General features: G+C 43.8%; 1 protein-coding gene across 1 annotated transcript in view; it reads left to right on the top strand.

Moving 5' to 3' along the window:
* Nucleotides 1–1,738: 1,738 nt before the first annotated feature.
* The window catches only part of SLC44A5 (solute carrier family 44 member 5), a 297,524-nt gene continuing 284,411 nt past the window's right edge, over nt 1,739–14,851 (top strand). The window contains exon 1 of the mRNA XM_073593722.1: nt 1,739–1,943. Coding sequence (XP_073449823.1) covers nt 1,907–1,943 — 37 coding nt within the window. The 5' untranslated portion in view covers nt 1,739–1,906. The remainder of the gene's footprint in view (nt 1,944–14,851) is intronic.

Below are 14,851 nucleotides of genomic sequence, written 5' to 3' on the forward strand. Positions count from 1 at the left end.
ACTGATTTTAATTTGTTAACAACAAGTGTCAGAAATAGGCTTGGTCCTTAAAGAGGAAGTAAAGCCTCTTAAAAAAAAAATACACCCTGCAAGGCAAATGCATAATGAGCTAGTGTGCATAGCATACTAACTAATTATGAATTACTTACCTGAGATCGAAGCCCCGGCATCGGCCCTCATTCGCCTCCTCTGACGCCGCCATCTATCTCGGAGTGACTTGCGGGTGACGCCGCTCTGGCGCTGTGACTGGCCGGAGCCGCGATGACGACACTCCCGCGCATGCACGCTGGTGCTGCCACTAACGGCATGATCGCCGTTAGAAATGGCACGCTCAGCGCGCCTGCGCCCGCTATTCTTGCAAATATCACCTAAGCCTTTTAGGTTTGGGAGATATTTCTTGCACCAACAGGTAAGCCTTAATCTAGGCTTACCTGTAGGTTAAAGTGGTTGTAATGGGTTTACAACTACTTTAAGTGGTTATACCCTTACCTGTAGGTAAAAGTACCAGAAACAACTTTACTACCGCTTTAAAGTTTTCCATTTTTTGTTTTACAGCTCAATACTCATTGCTCTATTACTGATCTTTATGCAGATGTGTGTACGGTTCCATAGCCAATAATGCATCTATATCCAGATCAGTAAAACATTTTTTTTTTTTCTTCTGCTCTTGTGTGAATGAGGCTTTAATGAAAAGACGTGCGCATGCTTATACACACGTAAAATTCTTCTTTGTTGCAAGTGTTGCAATACACGCGTGCATACGGCCATAAACATCCACGTAGGCACGTAAACATGTGGATGTGCGTAAAATGACAGCACTCAAATGTAAAGTTTTCTATTTTCGTTTTACGCCTCTGTACTCATCGCTGTGTTACTGATCTTTATGCAATTGTGCACATTGTTCCTAGACAATAATGCATCTATTTGCAAGGCCCCTTTCACATGGGCGGATAGAATTCAGCTTTTAGCTGTGGATAGATCAAGTTATCTACTGCAGCTAAACTCACACAATGCTTTCCTATGGCCCCATTCACACACTGCACTTAGCGACGGTTTCGTTACATGGGGTTTGGTGCGGATAGAAAAAATAAATTTGACTGCGTCCAGGATCGATTTATTGCAGCTATCTGCACATAACTGCAGGTAATCGCAGTGTACTATTTCTCCTGCAGACAGCAGCGGCAACAAAGAAAGAAAAACAACAGGAAGCACATCAGAAATGCCAAGAATGTTCCGACGCAGCTAAACGCAGCCGCATGTAAACGCACGTAGACGCATCTAATCGCAATGTACAACTGCAAGTGAACGCTGTGCCACGATTCTCTGAATTTTCAAAATAACAAAACATGCTTTTAACAGCGGCAGAACAGCCGCCCGTGTGAAAGGGGCCTAAATGTGGCATTTTTTTACTCTCGTGGGCAAGACGCCTGACTGTGCTGTACACACATCACACTGTTCTCCGTATACACACACACACCACACATATACAGTACTGTATGCACACGCAGTTTTACTTTTTTATACACAAATGCACACACACTGTGCTTCAAACACACACACACACACACACACACATATATATACAGTGCTGTGCACACACACGCAGTGCTATATATATATATATACACACATATACAGTGCTATGCTATAGACACACACTGGTGACACCGGCGCTCTCTCTGCACACACACACACACACACACATACACACACACACACACACACACGGTGTCTCCTCCTCCCAATCACAGCCAGTCCTCCCTCTTCCAGCCCAGCAGCTCCATCCTTTGCTCAGTACAAACACAGTAACTGTCACACAGCCAGGGACCCTCACATGCCATCACAGCAGCAACAAAGAGCCCCCTAACTAAAACCTGGGCAACCGTCTCCTCCAGCCGGGGGGAAGATGGGCCGGCGGGGGGCTGCCCCCACCTCTCCGTTCGGTAAGTGCTTTTTTTTTCTTCTTTTTGTGACTGTAGGATGCTGCTTGCTCTCTGGTCCTTTTCATGGTGGGCTCTGCTGGTTTCTGGGGTCATTGCTACGAGACAAGACTTCACCCTGCAACGCTGGGCTTGCTCTTCCATTCATTGAATGGACTAAGGCTGGTTCATATGGTGTGGGGGGGTCTTGGGGGGGTGGTCATTGTGTGCAATGCCTACAAGGGGATGCTGACAGCTTGGCCTGTGCTCACAGCCTCAGTTTTGTCCACTGATGTCCCCAGGGCCAAGCTGTCCGGGGTGCAGGACTTGCCGAAGGTTCTCCTAACCCCCCCCCACATCCATGCACAGCTTGTTTCATAAGGACAATGCATTGTGCCGCCTGAGCCGTCCCTCTCATTGTTGATGGACTGAGATGTGAAAGTTGCCAGCACCACAACAAAGCCATTAGTTGTGTCTGCTGTGCAGCCTCCTCTCTGCAGGACCTGCTACAGGCCTGGTGTATTCAGGGAGTTCTGGGAGGACCCCGGGAGCAGGTGCAGGCAAGGGGAGCTGAGGTCACATGAGAAGATGCCATTTATTTATAACCTGCTTTTCCATACATTAGCATGCTGTTATAATGCAGAACAGAATCCACCGACACAAACAGAGCAATCCGAGAAAAAAATGTGCAATGGCAAAACATAGTCTGAAAGGGTGCAGTCCACCCAAAACCGACGCTGGAGGTCTAAAGGAAACCCGTCACAAACCTGGCCACTTTACACAAAGTATACAGTGAAAATAAAAAAAAAATTTAAAAAAAAGCAAAAGGACCCTTTCATAAGGAGTCATGTCAAAATGTTTGGTAGATCCATATCCAGCTGAAGTTATAAGTGGGCAGCACAACGGCTAATGCCGCGTACACACGACCGGTTTTGCCGTCAGAATAAACTCCGAAGGTTTCTCCGACGGAACTCCGACGGAATTCCATTCAAGCGGTCTTGCCTACACACGGTCAAACCAAAGTCCGACTGCCCAGAACGTGGTGACGTACAACACTTATGACGGGACTAGAAAAAGAAGGTTCAATAGCCAGTAGCCAATAGCTTCCGTCTTGTACTTGCTTCAGAGCATGCGTCGTTTTTGGTCCGTCGGAACAGCATACAGACGATTGGTTCCATCGGAAATATTTAGAACATGTTCCATTTCTAGGTCTGTCACAATTTTCGAAAAAGAAAAGTCCGGTGAGGCACACACATGATCAGAATAGACGATGAAAAGCTTCCGTCAGACTTTTTCTGTCGGACATTCCGCTCGTGTGTACGCAGCTTTAGTGGTTAGCATGGGGATCCTTGATTTGAATCTTGTCAAGTACATTATCTGCATGGAGTTTGCTTGGTCTCCCTGTGTTTACATGAGTGTCCTCCCAAACTCCAAAGACTTGCAGGTAGGTTAATTTGCCCCAGTATGTGTCTACAGATTGGCTATGGATGTGGGTGACCACATTCTGTATGTAAGCCCCAAGCCTGAGCAATTGGGAAGGGTTGAAGAAAGACCTGACTACCTCCCTTGTAAAACATTGCCCAAAAACTATTCTATGAAAAAAGACTTTCAAGCTTATCAGACATAATATTATTATTGTTATTATTCAATTACAAGTTTTCATATAACACCATCAATTTATGCATGCTTTAAAAATGTATTATACAGTCCCTGTCCTCAAGAAGCTTACATTCTAAGGTCCCTAACTCACATTTACACATACTAGGGACAATGTAGACAGGAGCCAATTAACCTTCCAGCATGTCCTTGGCGTGTGGGAGGAAACTCACGCAGGCACAGGGAGAACATGCAAACTCCAGGCAGGTGGTGCCATGGTTGGGATTATGAACCAACAACCCTAGTGCTGTCAGGCAGAAGTGCTAACCACTTGGTCACTGTGAGAGTTGGCCCTTGTGTCTAAGCTCAGTCAAAGCACTTAAAGTGGTTCTAAAGCAGGGATCCTCAAACTATGGCCCTCCAGCTGTTGCGGAACTTCACATCCCACAAGGCATTGCAAAACTCTGACATTCACAGACATGGCTAGGTATGATGGGAATTGTAGTTCTTGAACAACTGGAGGGCCGTAGTTTAAAAACCCTTGTTCTAAAGGATCAAGGTTTTTTTATATTCACACATTCAGGTTAAAAAAAAAACCTCCTCTGTGCAGCAACCCCCCTAATACTTACCTGAGCCCCATCTTGAGCCAGTGATGTGCACAAGAGCCTCGGCTCTCTGGGGACCCTCCCTCATTGGCTGAGGGAGAGTCCTGCTGCTATCAATCATAGCCAGTGAGCCAATAAGGAGAGAGAGAGGGTGGAGCCAAGCCGCAGCTCTTTGGCTGAATGGACATGCAGAGCTGCGGCTCAGGAAAGAGCCTGCTTGGGTGCCTCCATTGCAAGCTGCTCGACTGGGAGCACTCAGCAGGAGGGAGGGGCCAGGAGCGCCGGTGAGGGACCTGAGAAGAGGATCGGGGCTGCTCTGTGAAAAACCACTGCACGGAGCAGGTAAGTATGATATGTTTGTTATTAATAAAAGAAAGCCTTGCAATTAATTTAAATGCATGGAGTTTGCATCTTCATGTGTTCATGTGGGGTTACTCCAAAGACATGCCGGTAGGTAAACTGGCTGTAGTATGTGGAAAATGGGGGGTGGGGTTAGGGAATTACCTGGCGACAGCCCATGTATAAAATGTGCCTAGAAAATTCTATGAAAGAAGGCTTTCAAATGCATCAGACATGGCATCCAGAGAGCTGACCCTTGGTTTGAATCTCGGCCAGGACATAGAGTTTGCATGTTCTGCCCATGTTTCCTTTGGGTACTCTGATTTCCTCCCTAAATCCAAAGACATGCAGGTAGGGCAATTGGCCCCAGTATGTGTGTACAGATTGGCTATGGACATGTGTTATCAAATTCTACATGCTGGTCCCAAGCCTGAGCAATTGGAGAGGGCTTAAAAAAGATCTCCCTCGAAAAAAAAAAATGGCAAGAAAATTCTATGAAAAAAAGGCTTTCAAGCTTATCAGACATAATATCAGAACACTTAATGCGTGGGAGTTTTCATCTTCTTGTGTTCATATGGGTTATTTCAAAGACATTCTGGTAGGGAAATTGGCTGTAGTACATGGCAATTGGGTGGGTTAGGGAAAGACCTGGCGACAGCCCATGTAAAAAAAAATTGGCAAGAAAATTCTAAGAAAAAAAAAGCTTTCAAGTGTATCAGACGTGGCGTCCAGAGAGCTGACCCTTGGTTTTAACCTCAGCCAGGGCACTGCATAGAGTTAGCACGTTCTCCCTGTGTTTGTGTGGGCATTATTTGGGTACCCCGGTTTCCTCCCACACCCCAAAGACATGGAGGTAGGTATATTGGCCCTAGCACGTGTGTACAAATTGCCTACGCGTATGTGCTATGATATTCTGTATGCCATCCCCAAGGCAGAGCAATTGGCAAAGGTTCAGGAAAGACCTGACGACAACTGTTGAAAAAAAAAATTGCCAAAAAATTCCATGGAAAAGAGCCTTTCAAGCATATCAAACATGGTGTCTTTCCTGCCCGGAGAACACAGTGCTTATTGCCAGTATGACAGCCACTAGCAATAATCGCATGTAAATTCTGGCAGTTGATAGATCGATTAACTTGGTTACATTCAGCCTGCCCACACATGGTTCGAATCTCGGCCAGTTCCTGCTCAACCGGCCGAGGTTTGAATCGTCTATGGCCAGTTTTATGGTGCCATAGATATGAGATGGTCACCTGATCTCACCTCAATTGACAAAGTACACGTCATTTCTAGTCCCTATGTATTCTTATCTTTTTTTCAGAGTCTAGCTGTAATTTTCCATCTTCGTTCATTGTTGTCTTGATAGCTATTCACTTATGCTGCCAATGATTCGAGTAATGTGAATTATATCATGAATGCAAGGTTTCATTGTATTATCATTGAGTATGTAAAGCTAAGTTGTCACCCAATGTAATAAGGGGTCTCATTGACAAATAGTGGAATCCGTAAACTGATGCTGAGAGACAACTTCTGAGATAAGTTAGTATTTGCATAACTAATCATTCAGGATTTAACTCAAGATAAGAAAACCTTCGCTAAAATCTTATATAAGCTTTTGCATGTTAACATCATTTCAAAAGTTTTTGTTTGTTTAAATTTGTAGCTTTTGATAAAAGAATACCTCCTGGTCATGCCATGAAGGTTCTCATTCAGGTCCTTCTTGTTGTGGGGGTGACTACTTCTGCTCCTGTGTTGCCAACCTATCACCTGTACTCGTCTTGGTTAAGACTTGAAGCTGCTTTGCTGACACACATTGCCCAGGCATGGTTCAGGCCCTTCATGTTATGGGGTGACCACTGTCCTCAAGTTGTGCTCCTGCATTGTCACCATGTCATATGTTCTTTTGGCTGACACACATTGCCCAGGCATGGTTCAGGCCCTTCATGTTGTGGGGTGACAACTGTCCTCAAGTTGTGCTCCTGCGTTGTCACCGTGTCATATGTTCTTTTGGCTGACACACATTGCCCAGGCATGGTTCAGGCCCTTCATGTTGTGGGGTGACAACTGTCCTCAAGTTGTGCTCCTGCGTTGTCACCGTGTCATATGTTCTTTTGGCTGAGACTTCAAGCTGCTTTTCTGATACACATTGCCCAGGCATGGTTCAGGCCCTTCATGTTATGGGGTGACAACTGTCCCCAAGTTGTGCTCCTGTGTTGTCACCTTGTCATGTGTGCTCTTGTATGAGATTACAAGCTGCCATGCCGACAAACAATGTGCAAGCATAGTTCACCATTGTGACGATAAAATGGAGAACAAGGAAGGCCTTTGTGTCATAATGGTCATTGAGGGCAACTTCCAATCTGGAGGTATAAAAACTGTGCTATGTGGCTTAGATGAGGATTACTATAGTAATGCCGTATAGTATACGATGTAATTGCATAAGGTAGTGTCAGGGCCAGGTCGAGGGATATAAAGAAGAGGTGACTGCCTTAGGCATTTCTGCGGTGGGGAGGGCGAAAAAGGGCAGAACCCGCAACTTAGGTCAATGAGGTAGTTCACTGTTCAACCCGTAGTCAGTAGCACACTCCCTGTCCCTTTGCTATAAAAAAAAAAATCTTATATTATCTGCAACTCTGGATTTTTAGAAGCTTGTCCTTTAAACATGGAAGTTGACACAAGAGGTATGTTTTGCTTTCCTCCTCTCTTTGTCTTCGGCTTCCTTTGCTCAGGAAGCCTAGTTTCTGCCAGCCAGCTACCAGCCTAACCCCAGATCTAACTGCAAAAACAAGAATATGCAAAACATGGGTAATGTATGCATGCATACAAAAGCTATATAATGGGTACTAGTGGAAAGGTAGGACATCTGTAGGGATTAGGGAAATATGTATGCTGGGAACTGAAATTATAAATAGACTGGGGGGGGGGGGGCACATTTTTTGCCTTTTCACCTTGGGTGCTAAAGGACCAGGTCCCAGCAATGGGTAATATATGGGTTAGCAAAAGCTTAATAATAAGCGCTCATTTTGAAAGTTAAGCTGGCCATCAATGGATAGAACTTTAAACGAAAATTCTTTGAAAAAGTCTTAGGAAAATTTGTACAAAAATTCTCAGACCATTCAAATGTCATTCAAAAGGTTTTTTGTTGCTTTTAGCATTTGATTCTGGAATGAATGGACTTTACCGAACAAAAACGACATATACTGTTGAAATTTCACTAAAAATTGATATAAAATTATTTTAATTCCACTGTTAGAAGTTTTTTTCTTTTGAGAAAAATTTTCCATCCTGTTCCTTCGCATTTTCTCATCACTTCGGTGGAAAATGAACGTCAATTTGACCCCATTAATGATTGAAGAGCAAACTTCTTTAGAATCTTCTTTTCTTAAGAACATTTCTTCGAAATTCTACCCATCTATGACCAGCTTTAGCATTGGTCAAAAATATCTTTGTGCATTTCTGAAGAATTCAGAAAAACAGTGTTTGGGTTGAGATTTGATCAAGTTGGCATTTGATAAATAGATATACTTTATTGCCATTGTATACATACAACAACATTTTTCCGGGTAGTCTTTACAGCAGAAATAAAACACTTCTCAACAAAACCACCCATACATACTCCTAGCACATGCCCACAGTCCCACATACCACGCATCAACAAAACCACCCATACATACTCCTAGCACATGCCCACAGTCCCACATACCACGCATCAACAAAACCACACATACTTACTCCTAGCACATTCCCACAGCCCCACATACCACGCATCAACAAAACCACACATACATACTCCTAGCACATGCCCACAGCCCCACATACCACGCCTCAACAAAACCACCCATACATACTCCTAGCACATGCCCACAGTCCCACATACCACGCATCAACAAAACCACACATACATACTCCTAGCACATTCCCACAGCCCCACATACCACGCATCAACAAAACCACACATACATACTCCTAGCACATTCCCACAGCCCCACATACCACGCATCAACAAAACCACACATACATACTCCTAGCACATGCCCACAGCCCCACATACCACGCATCAACAAAACCACACATACATACTCCTAGCACATGCCCACAGCCCCACATACCACGCATCAACAAAACCACACATACATACTCCTAGCACATGCCCACAGCCCCACATACCACGCATCAACAAAACCACACATACATACTCCTAGCACATGCCCACAGCCCCACATACCACGCATCAACAAAACCACACATACATACTCCTAGCACATGCCCACAGCCCCACATACCACACATCAACAAAACCACACATACATACTCCTAGCACATGCCCACAGCCCCACATACCACGCATCAACAAAACCACACATACATACTCCTAGCACATGCCCACAGTTTGGCAGTCATGACCAAAAATTAGAGTTTTATCGAATTAGAGAAGAGGCAAGTGATTTGATGTATCTGAATGTGTACAGAGAATCAGTCCAGAGACAATATGCACAATCATTCCTAATAGGTCCACAATACATGTCCATGCACCAAAATACTTACCTGATCCTTTTTATTCCCCATCTAACTGAGACACACAGTGTTCCGTGGAACCCTGGGGTTCCTCCAGAGGTTGCTAGGGGTTCCTTGAGCTGTGCTGATGAACCACCTTTTTGATGGTGCCTACAGAGTTCAAGGTTCAGCATTACTTAGGAAAGCCAGTAGCATGACACCAAATATCTTTTTAGCTGTCTTTAAGGGTGGCATTCCGAGCACCACTTTAAGGGGAACATTCTTCCTATTGGCCACCAGTATAAGGGGCATTGTTCCTATTGACCCCTGATAAATTGGTTTTAGTAAGGGTTCCTCGAGACCTGAAAATTATTTTTGGGGTTCCTTCAGGGTTAAAAGGTTGAGAAAGGCTCTTCTAGAACATCACCCAGGGGTGGATTCCTCACAGGCGCAAGTGACCATACTAAAGATAGTTGGTCCATACCCGGGGTGAGTGCACACCCATGTGGGTCACTTGAACTGAGCACTAGTGGAGGACCTCTCTATTCTGAAGATTAGGCATGAGCACGTTATCACTTTACCGGACTTGCATACCTATTTGTGTGGTTTATTTTGCATTATCGATTGTAGTAGCACATGTTACTCTAGCGTGATGTATGATTATGTTCCGTATTGAGTTTTGCAGTTAAGCTTACGTTAGCATCGAAACTGGTGTGATTTTTTTTTTTTAGCAATTTTATTTACACACTTTTTGTTGATTATATCACCAGATCTGTGGCGCTAAAGTAGATTTTCTTTTTTTATATTGTCCATTACTAGGCTTGTAGGTGGACCTTCTGTGTCCCCTGTGGATATTGTGGGCTTGCCAATGGGTGCAAGAACCAAAGAAAGTTCGGGCATCAATAGGACACCTCTCAGGGGTGTTGGCTTGGGGCAATGAAGTTCTCCCCCCCTCTGGAGATGCCTGATTTGAAGGCACAACCACCAAATTATCAGGCAGATGCAGAGTTAAAGACAGGGCGGAGAGTAGGGAGAGGTAGTGGGTAAACATGAACAAAGCTCAGTCCTAACACCAAGAAATCATGGATGAGGACAAGGTGCTGGTGATAGGTGTAGGATACACAGTAGACACCAGTGCTCAGGAAGTTGGAACATATCTGCTTAAGCTTTTTGCTGAAGCTAAGCCCTTCTTTATATATATATATATATATATATATATATATATATATAGCATTTAGGAAAGTTGTTCACAGGTTCACCTAGAAAATTCCAAACCTGTAGTATTAGGTAAAGCTTTAGATGGCCTGTGAAATATCGAAGACAGTAAGGAGAAACCGCACAGGAAGAAGAAGTCCCAGAAGAGCCTGCTGGATCTGGAGTGACAACAGAAGCCGTGACACCAGCAGTCTCTTTAATGAGTGGGTGGCTTCTAACAGTCTGTTGCACATTTTGCCAGCTTTTATTACTATTCTTGTTAAAATAGAAAAATGGCTGAAATCTCCTTATTTTACTAGGGCTATAATAATTTAACTTCGCCTGCTAAGCCCTGCTTATTTAGCCAGCTATGTCCCCAGTCTAAGACTTCTGTTGCCCGTTGAGATTTGCTGCAGTTTGCTGGACTATTTAGTGTTGATTAATGGGGAGTTACATATGTGGCTGATTAACATCTGAAGGCTGAAAGGAAAATCACTAATGTTCATGAATCAGGAAAATCAGTGATTGGCTAATTTTGTATTGGTGTGAATAATTGCATGCAGATCTTTCTGATCTCTGAAGAATCACGTGTTTCAGAAATCCAAGAATTAGACATTTCTGAACTGTATGATTCTCTGCAGATTGGACATATCTTTGTGTATATATATATATATATATATATATATATATATATATATATATATATATATATATATATATATATATACACACATACACTCATAAACCACTTTATTAGGTACACCTTGCTAGTACCGAGTTGGACCCCCTTTTCCCTTCAGAACTGCCTTAATTCTTTGTAGAATAGATTCTACAAGGTGTTGGAAACATTCCTCAGAGATTTTGGTCCATGTTGACATGATGGCATCACGCAGTTGCTGCAGATTTGTCGGCTGCACATCCATGATCTCCCGTTCCACCACATTCCAAAGGTGCTCTATTGCAGTGGTCATCAACCCTGTCCTCAGGGCCCACTAACAGGCCAGATTTTATGTATTACCTTCGGGAGATGCAGACTAGACTACTGCAATCACTGATATCACCTGTGAGGGTGGGCCCTGAGGACAGGGTTAATGACCACTGCTCTATTGGATTGAGATCTGGTGAGTGTGGTGCTCTATTGGATTGAGATCTGGTGAGTGTGGTGCTCTATTGGATTGAGATCTGGTGAGTGTGGTGCTCTATTGGATTGAGATCTGGTGAGTGTGGAGGCCATTGGAGTACAGTGACCTCATTGTCCGGTGGTGAGATGATTGGAGCTTTGTGATGTGGTGCAATATCCTGCTGGAAGGAGCCATCAGAAGATGGGGACACTGTATGTAGTCATAAAGGGATGGACATGGGGAGCAACAATACTCAGGTAGGCCATGGTGTTTAATGCTCAGTTGGTACTAAGGGGCGCAGAGTGTGCCAAGAGAATATCCCCCACACCATTACACCACCACCAGCCTGAACCGGTGATACAAGGCAGGATGGATCCGTACTTTCATGTTGTTTACGCCAAATTCTGACCCGACCATCTGAATAGCGCAGCTGAAATCAAGGCTCATCAGACCAGGCAACTTTTCTCCTCTTCTATTGTCCAATTTTGGTGATCCTGTGTGAATTTTAGCCTCAGTTTCCTTTTCTTAGCTGACAGGGGTGGCACCCGGTGTGGTCTTCTGCTGCTGTAGCCCATCTGCTTCAAGGTTCGGTGTGTTGTGCGTTCAGAGATGGTATTCTGCATACCTTGGATGTAACAAGTTGTTATTTGAGTTACTGTTGCCTTCCTATCATCTGGAACCAGTCTGCCCATTCTCCTCTGACCTCAACAAGGCATTTTCCTCCACACAACTGCCGCTCACTGGATAATTCCTCTTTTTTTGGACCATTCTCTGTAAACCCCAGAGATGGCTGTGTGTATGAAAATCCCAGTAGATAAGCATTTTTTGAAATACTCAGACCAGCCCATCTGGCACCAACAACCATGCCACGTTCAAAGTCAATTAAGAACCCTTTCACACTGAAAGTGCCCAGGTGTCGGTGGTAAATCGGCGCTATTTTTAGCGCCGCTTTACTGTCGTTTTAGCGGCGCTATTCGGCTGCTAGCGGGGTGGTTTTCACCCCCGCTAGCGGCCGAAAAAGGGTTAAAACCTCCCACAAAACGCTGCTGCATCGGTGCTTTGCCGGCAGTACGGCGTCGCTGCCCATTGATTTCAATGGGAAGGGCGCTATAGGAGTGTTGTATTCACCGCTCCTACAGCACTGCAAAGAAGCTGCTTGACAGCGCAGCGCCCCGGCTTTCACACTGGGTTTGCAGCTGAGGCTTTTTTCAGGTGATATTTTTACCGCTAAAGCGCCTGAAAAACGCCTCCAGTGTGAAAGGGGTCTAAATCCCCCTTTCTTCCCCATTCTGATGCTCAGTCTGAACTTCAATAAGTTGTCTTCTCCACGTCTAGATGCCTCAATGCATTGAGTTGCTGTCATGTGATTGGCTGATTAGCAATTTGTGTCACCAAGCAATTGAACGGGTGTACCTAAATAAAGTGGCCGGTAGACTTGTGCATGATGAAAAAATGTATTTTGTTTCTTTTAGATTCATTAATCTAGTTATTTAGTTTCGTTAAATTTGGTTGATTCGTTCAACTCTTATCTGGAATTCGTATTCGGAATTCGTTTTATGTCATTTTCTTAAAAAATTTTTTTCAAACTTAGTTTTTTTCAATTCCAAATGTTCAAATCGCTAAATTTCGAATCGGTCGAATCAAAAACTTTCGATTTTTTTTTTTTTTTTTTTCAATTAGAATGTGGCAAAGTGAACAAACAAAAGAGAAATCTTCATCAAATGATTACAAGGACTCTTTAAGACCCCTTTCACGCTGAGGCAGTTTTCAGGCGTTTTAGCGCTAGAAATAGCGCCTGAAAACTGGCTCCCATGCCAACCGAATGTGAAAGCTTGAGTGCTTTCATACCCGAGCAGTGCGCTTGCGGGGCGTTAGAAAAAATCCTGCAAGCAGCATCTTTGGAGCGGTTTGGGAGCGCTGTATACACCGCTCCTTCACCGCCCCTGTCCATTGCAATGAATGGACAGTGCTTCCAAAGCACCTAAAAAAAAAAGATTTCGAAGCGCTGCAACATGAGCGTTTTTTAACCCCTTCTTAGGCTGCTAGCGACCGAAAAGTGCCGCTTAAACAGCAGAAATGCACCGCTTAAAGCTACATCACTAGCCTAGTCTCTAAATACCAACCTAATCGCCCTCTTCATTCCTCCCAAGACCTCCTGCTCTCTAGCTCCCTCGTCACCTCCTCCCATATCTGCCTCCAGGACTTCCCATCCTCTGGAATTCCCTACCCCAATCTGTCAGACTGTCTCCAAATTTATCCACTTTTAGGCAATCCCTGAAAACTTTCCTCTTCAGAGAAGCCTATCCTGCCTTCATCTAACAACTGCACTATTTTCTCCATTAGCTCATCCCCCACAGCTATTACCCTTTTTTATAATTTGACCCTCCCTCCTAGATTGTAAGCTCTAGCGAGCAGGGCCCTCTGATTCCCCCCGTATTGAATTGTATTGTACTTGTACTGTCTGCCCTAATGTTGTAAAGCGCTGCGTAAACTGTCGGCACTATATAAATCCTGTATAATAATAATAATAATAATAATAAACGCACGGGCGGCCCCAGTGTAAAAGGGGTCTAAATTAGCTTAACAAAAACAGCATTACTTCCAAATGGTACTCTAAAACACACCTGTAGTGAGATATATATAGATAGATAGATATAGATATATATATAGATATATAGATAGATAGATATAGATATATAGATATATATATATCTATATAGATATATATCTATATAGATATATATATATCTATATATCTATATATATCTCTATCTATATATCTATATATATATATATAATCTCACTACAACACCGTCTTTGATTTCAGAAATATATTTACAGTTTGAATTCAAATGGAATTCGTTGTAAGATTTGATTCGAATTTCAATTAAAATTTCAGAAATTCGGCCGAATTTCGTTTCGTTATTCGGAGCATTCAGTAAACTTTGTTTATACTGTAATTCGGTTATATATCCAAATCTCCGAATAACGAAAAAATGTGTCTGAATATTTATCCAAAATGAAACGAGCTGCACATCTGTAGTGGCCGGTGAGTGTATAGTATAACCCTGGTGAAACCTGGTAAGAACCACGTGGTGCGGGTGCATTCAACTGTCTTGTCATAATTTTGCTCCAGTTGGCCTTCGGCGTTTGTTGTCAAGTTAACCAATGCAGACTGACACTGCTCTGGTCACAAAAGAGATAAACATTGTGTTTTAATAAGGTACAACTCTTGGGTGTTTTACAATGATACAATGAGTGACAGGGGTTGTATAGTCTTTTCGTTGTTGTCAATCCCATATGCCAGGAGAAGCATGGTCTCTATTTACAACCCTGATAACCACATGCTGTTCCTAGCAAGGTGGCGGCAGAGAGACCTGACCACAGACATCCCCCTGCCCATCCATCCCACAGGCCATCGCTTCTCCTCCCGGCCAATGGGGTCTTAGGACTCCCAGCCAATAACGTCTCAGGATTCGCTTCCTGATTGGCTGGGAGGAGAAACAGGAAGACACTAGCGAATAATTACGTGCTTCAAAAAATAAAAAAAGAACCCACTGGAATCCATGCGTCCAGCGCCCTGCAT

Source organism: Aquarana catesbeiana, linkage group LG07, assembly GCF_042186555.1.
Source record: "Aquarana catesbeiana isolate 2022-GZ linkage group LG07, ASM4218655v1, whole genome shotgun sequence".
NCBI classification, from domain to species: Eukaryota; Metazoa; Chordata; class Amphibia; order Anura; family Ranidae; genus Aquarana; species Aquarana catesbeiana.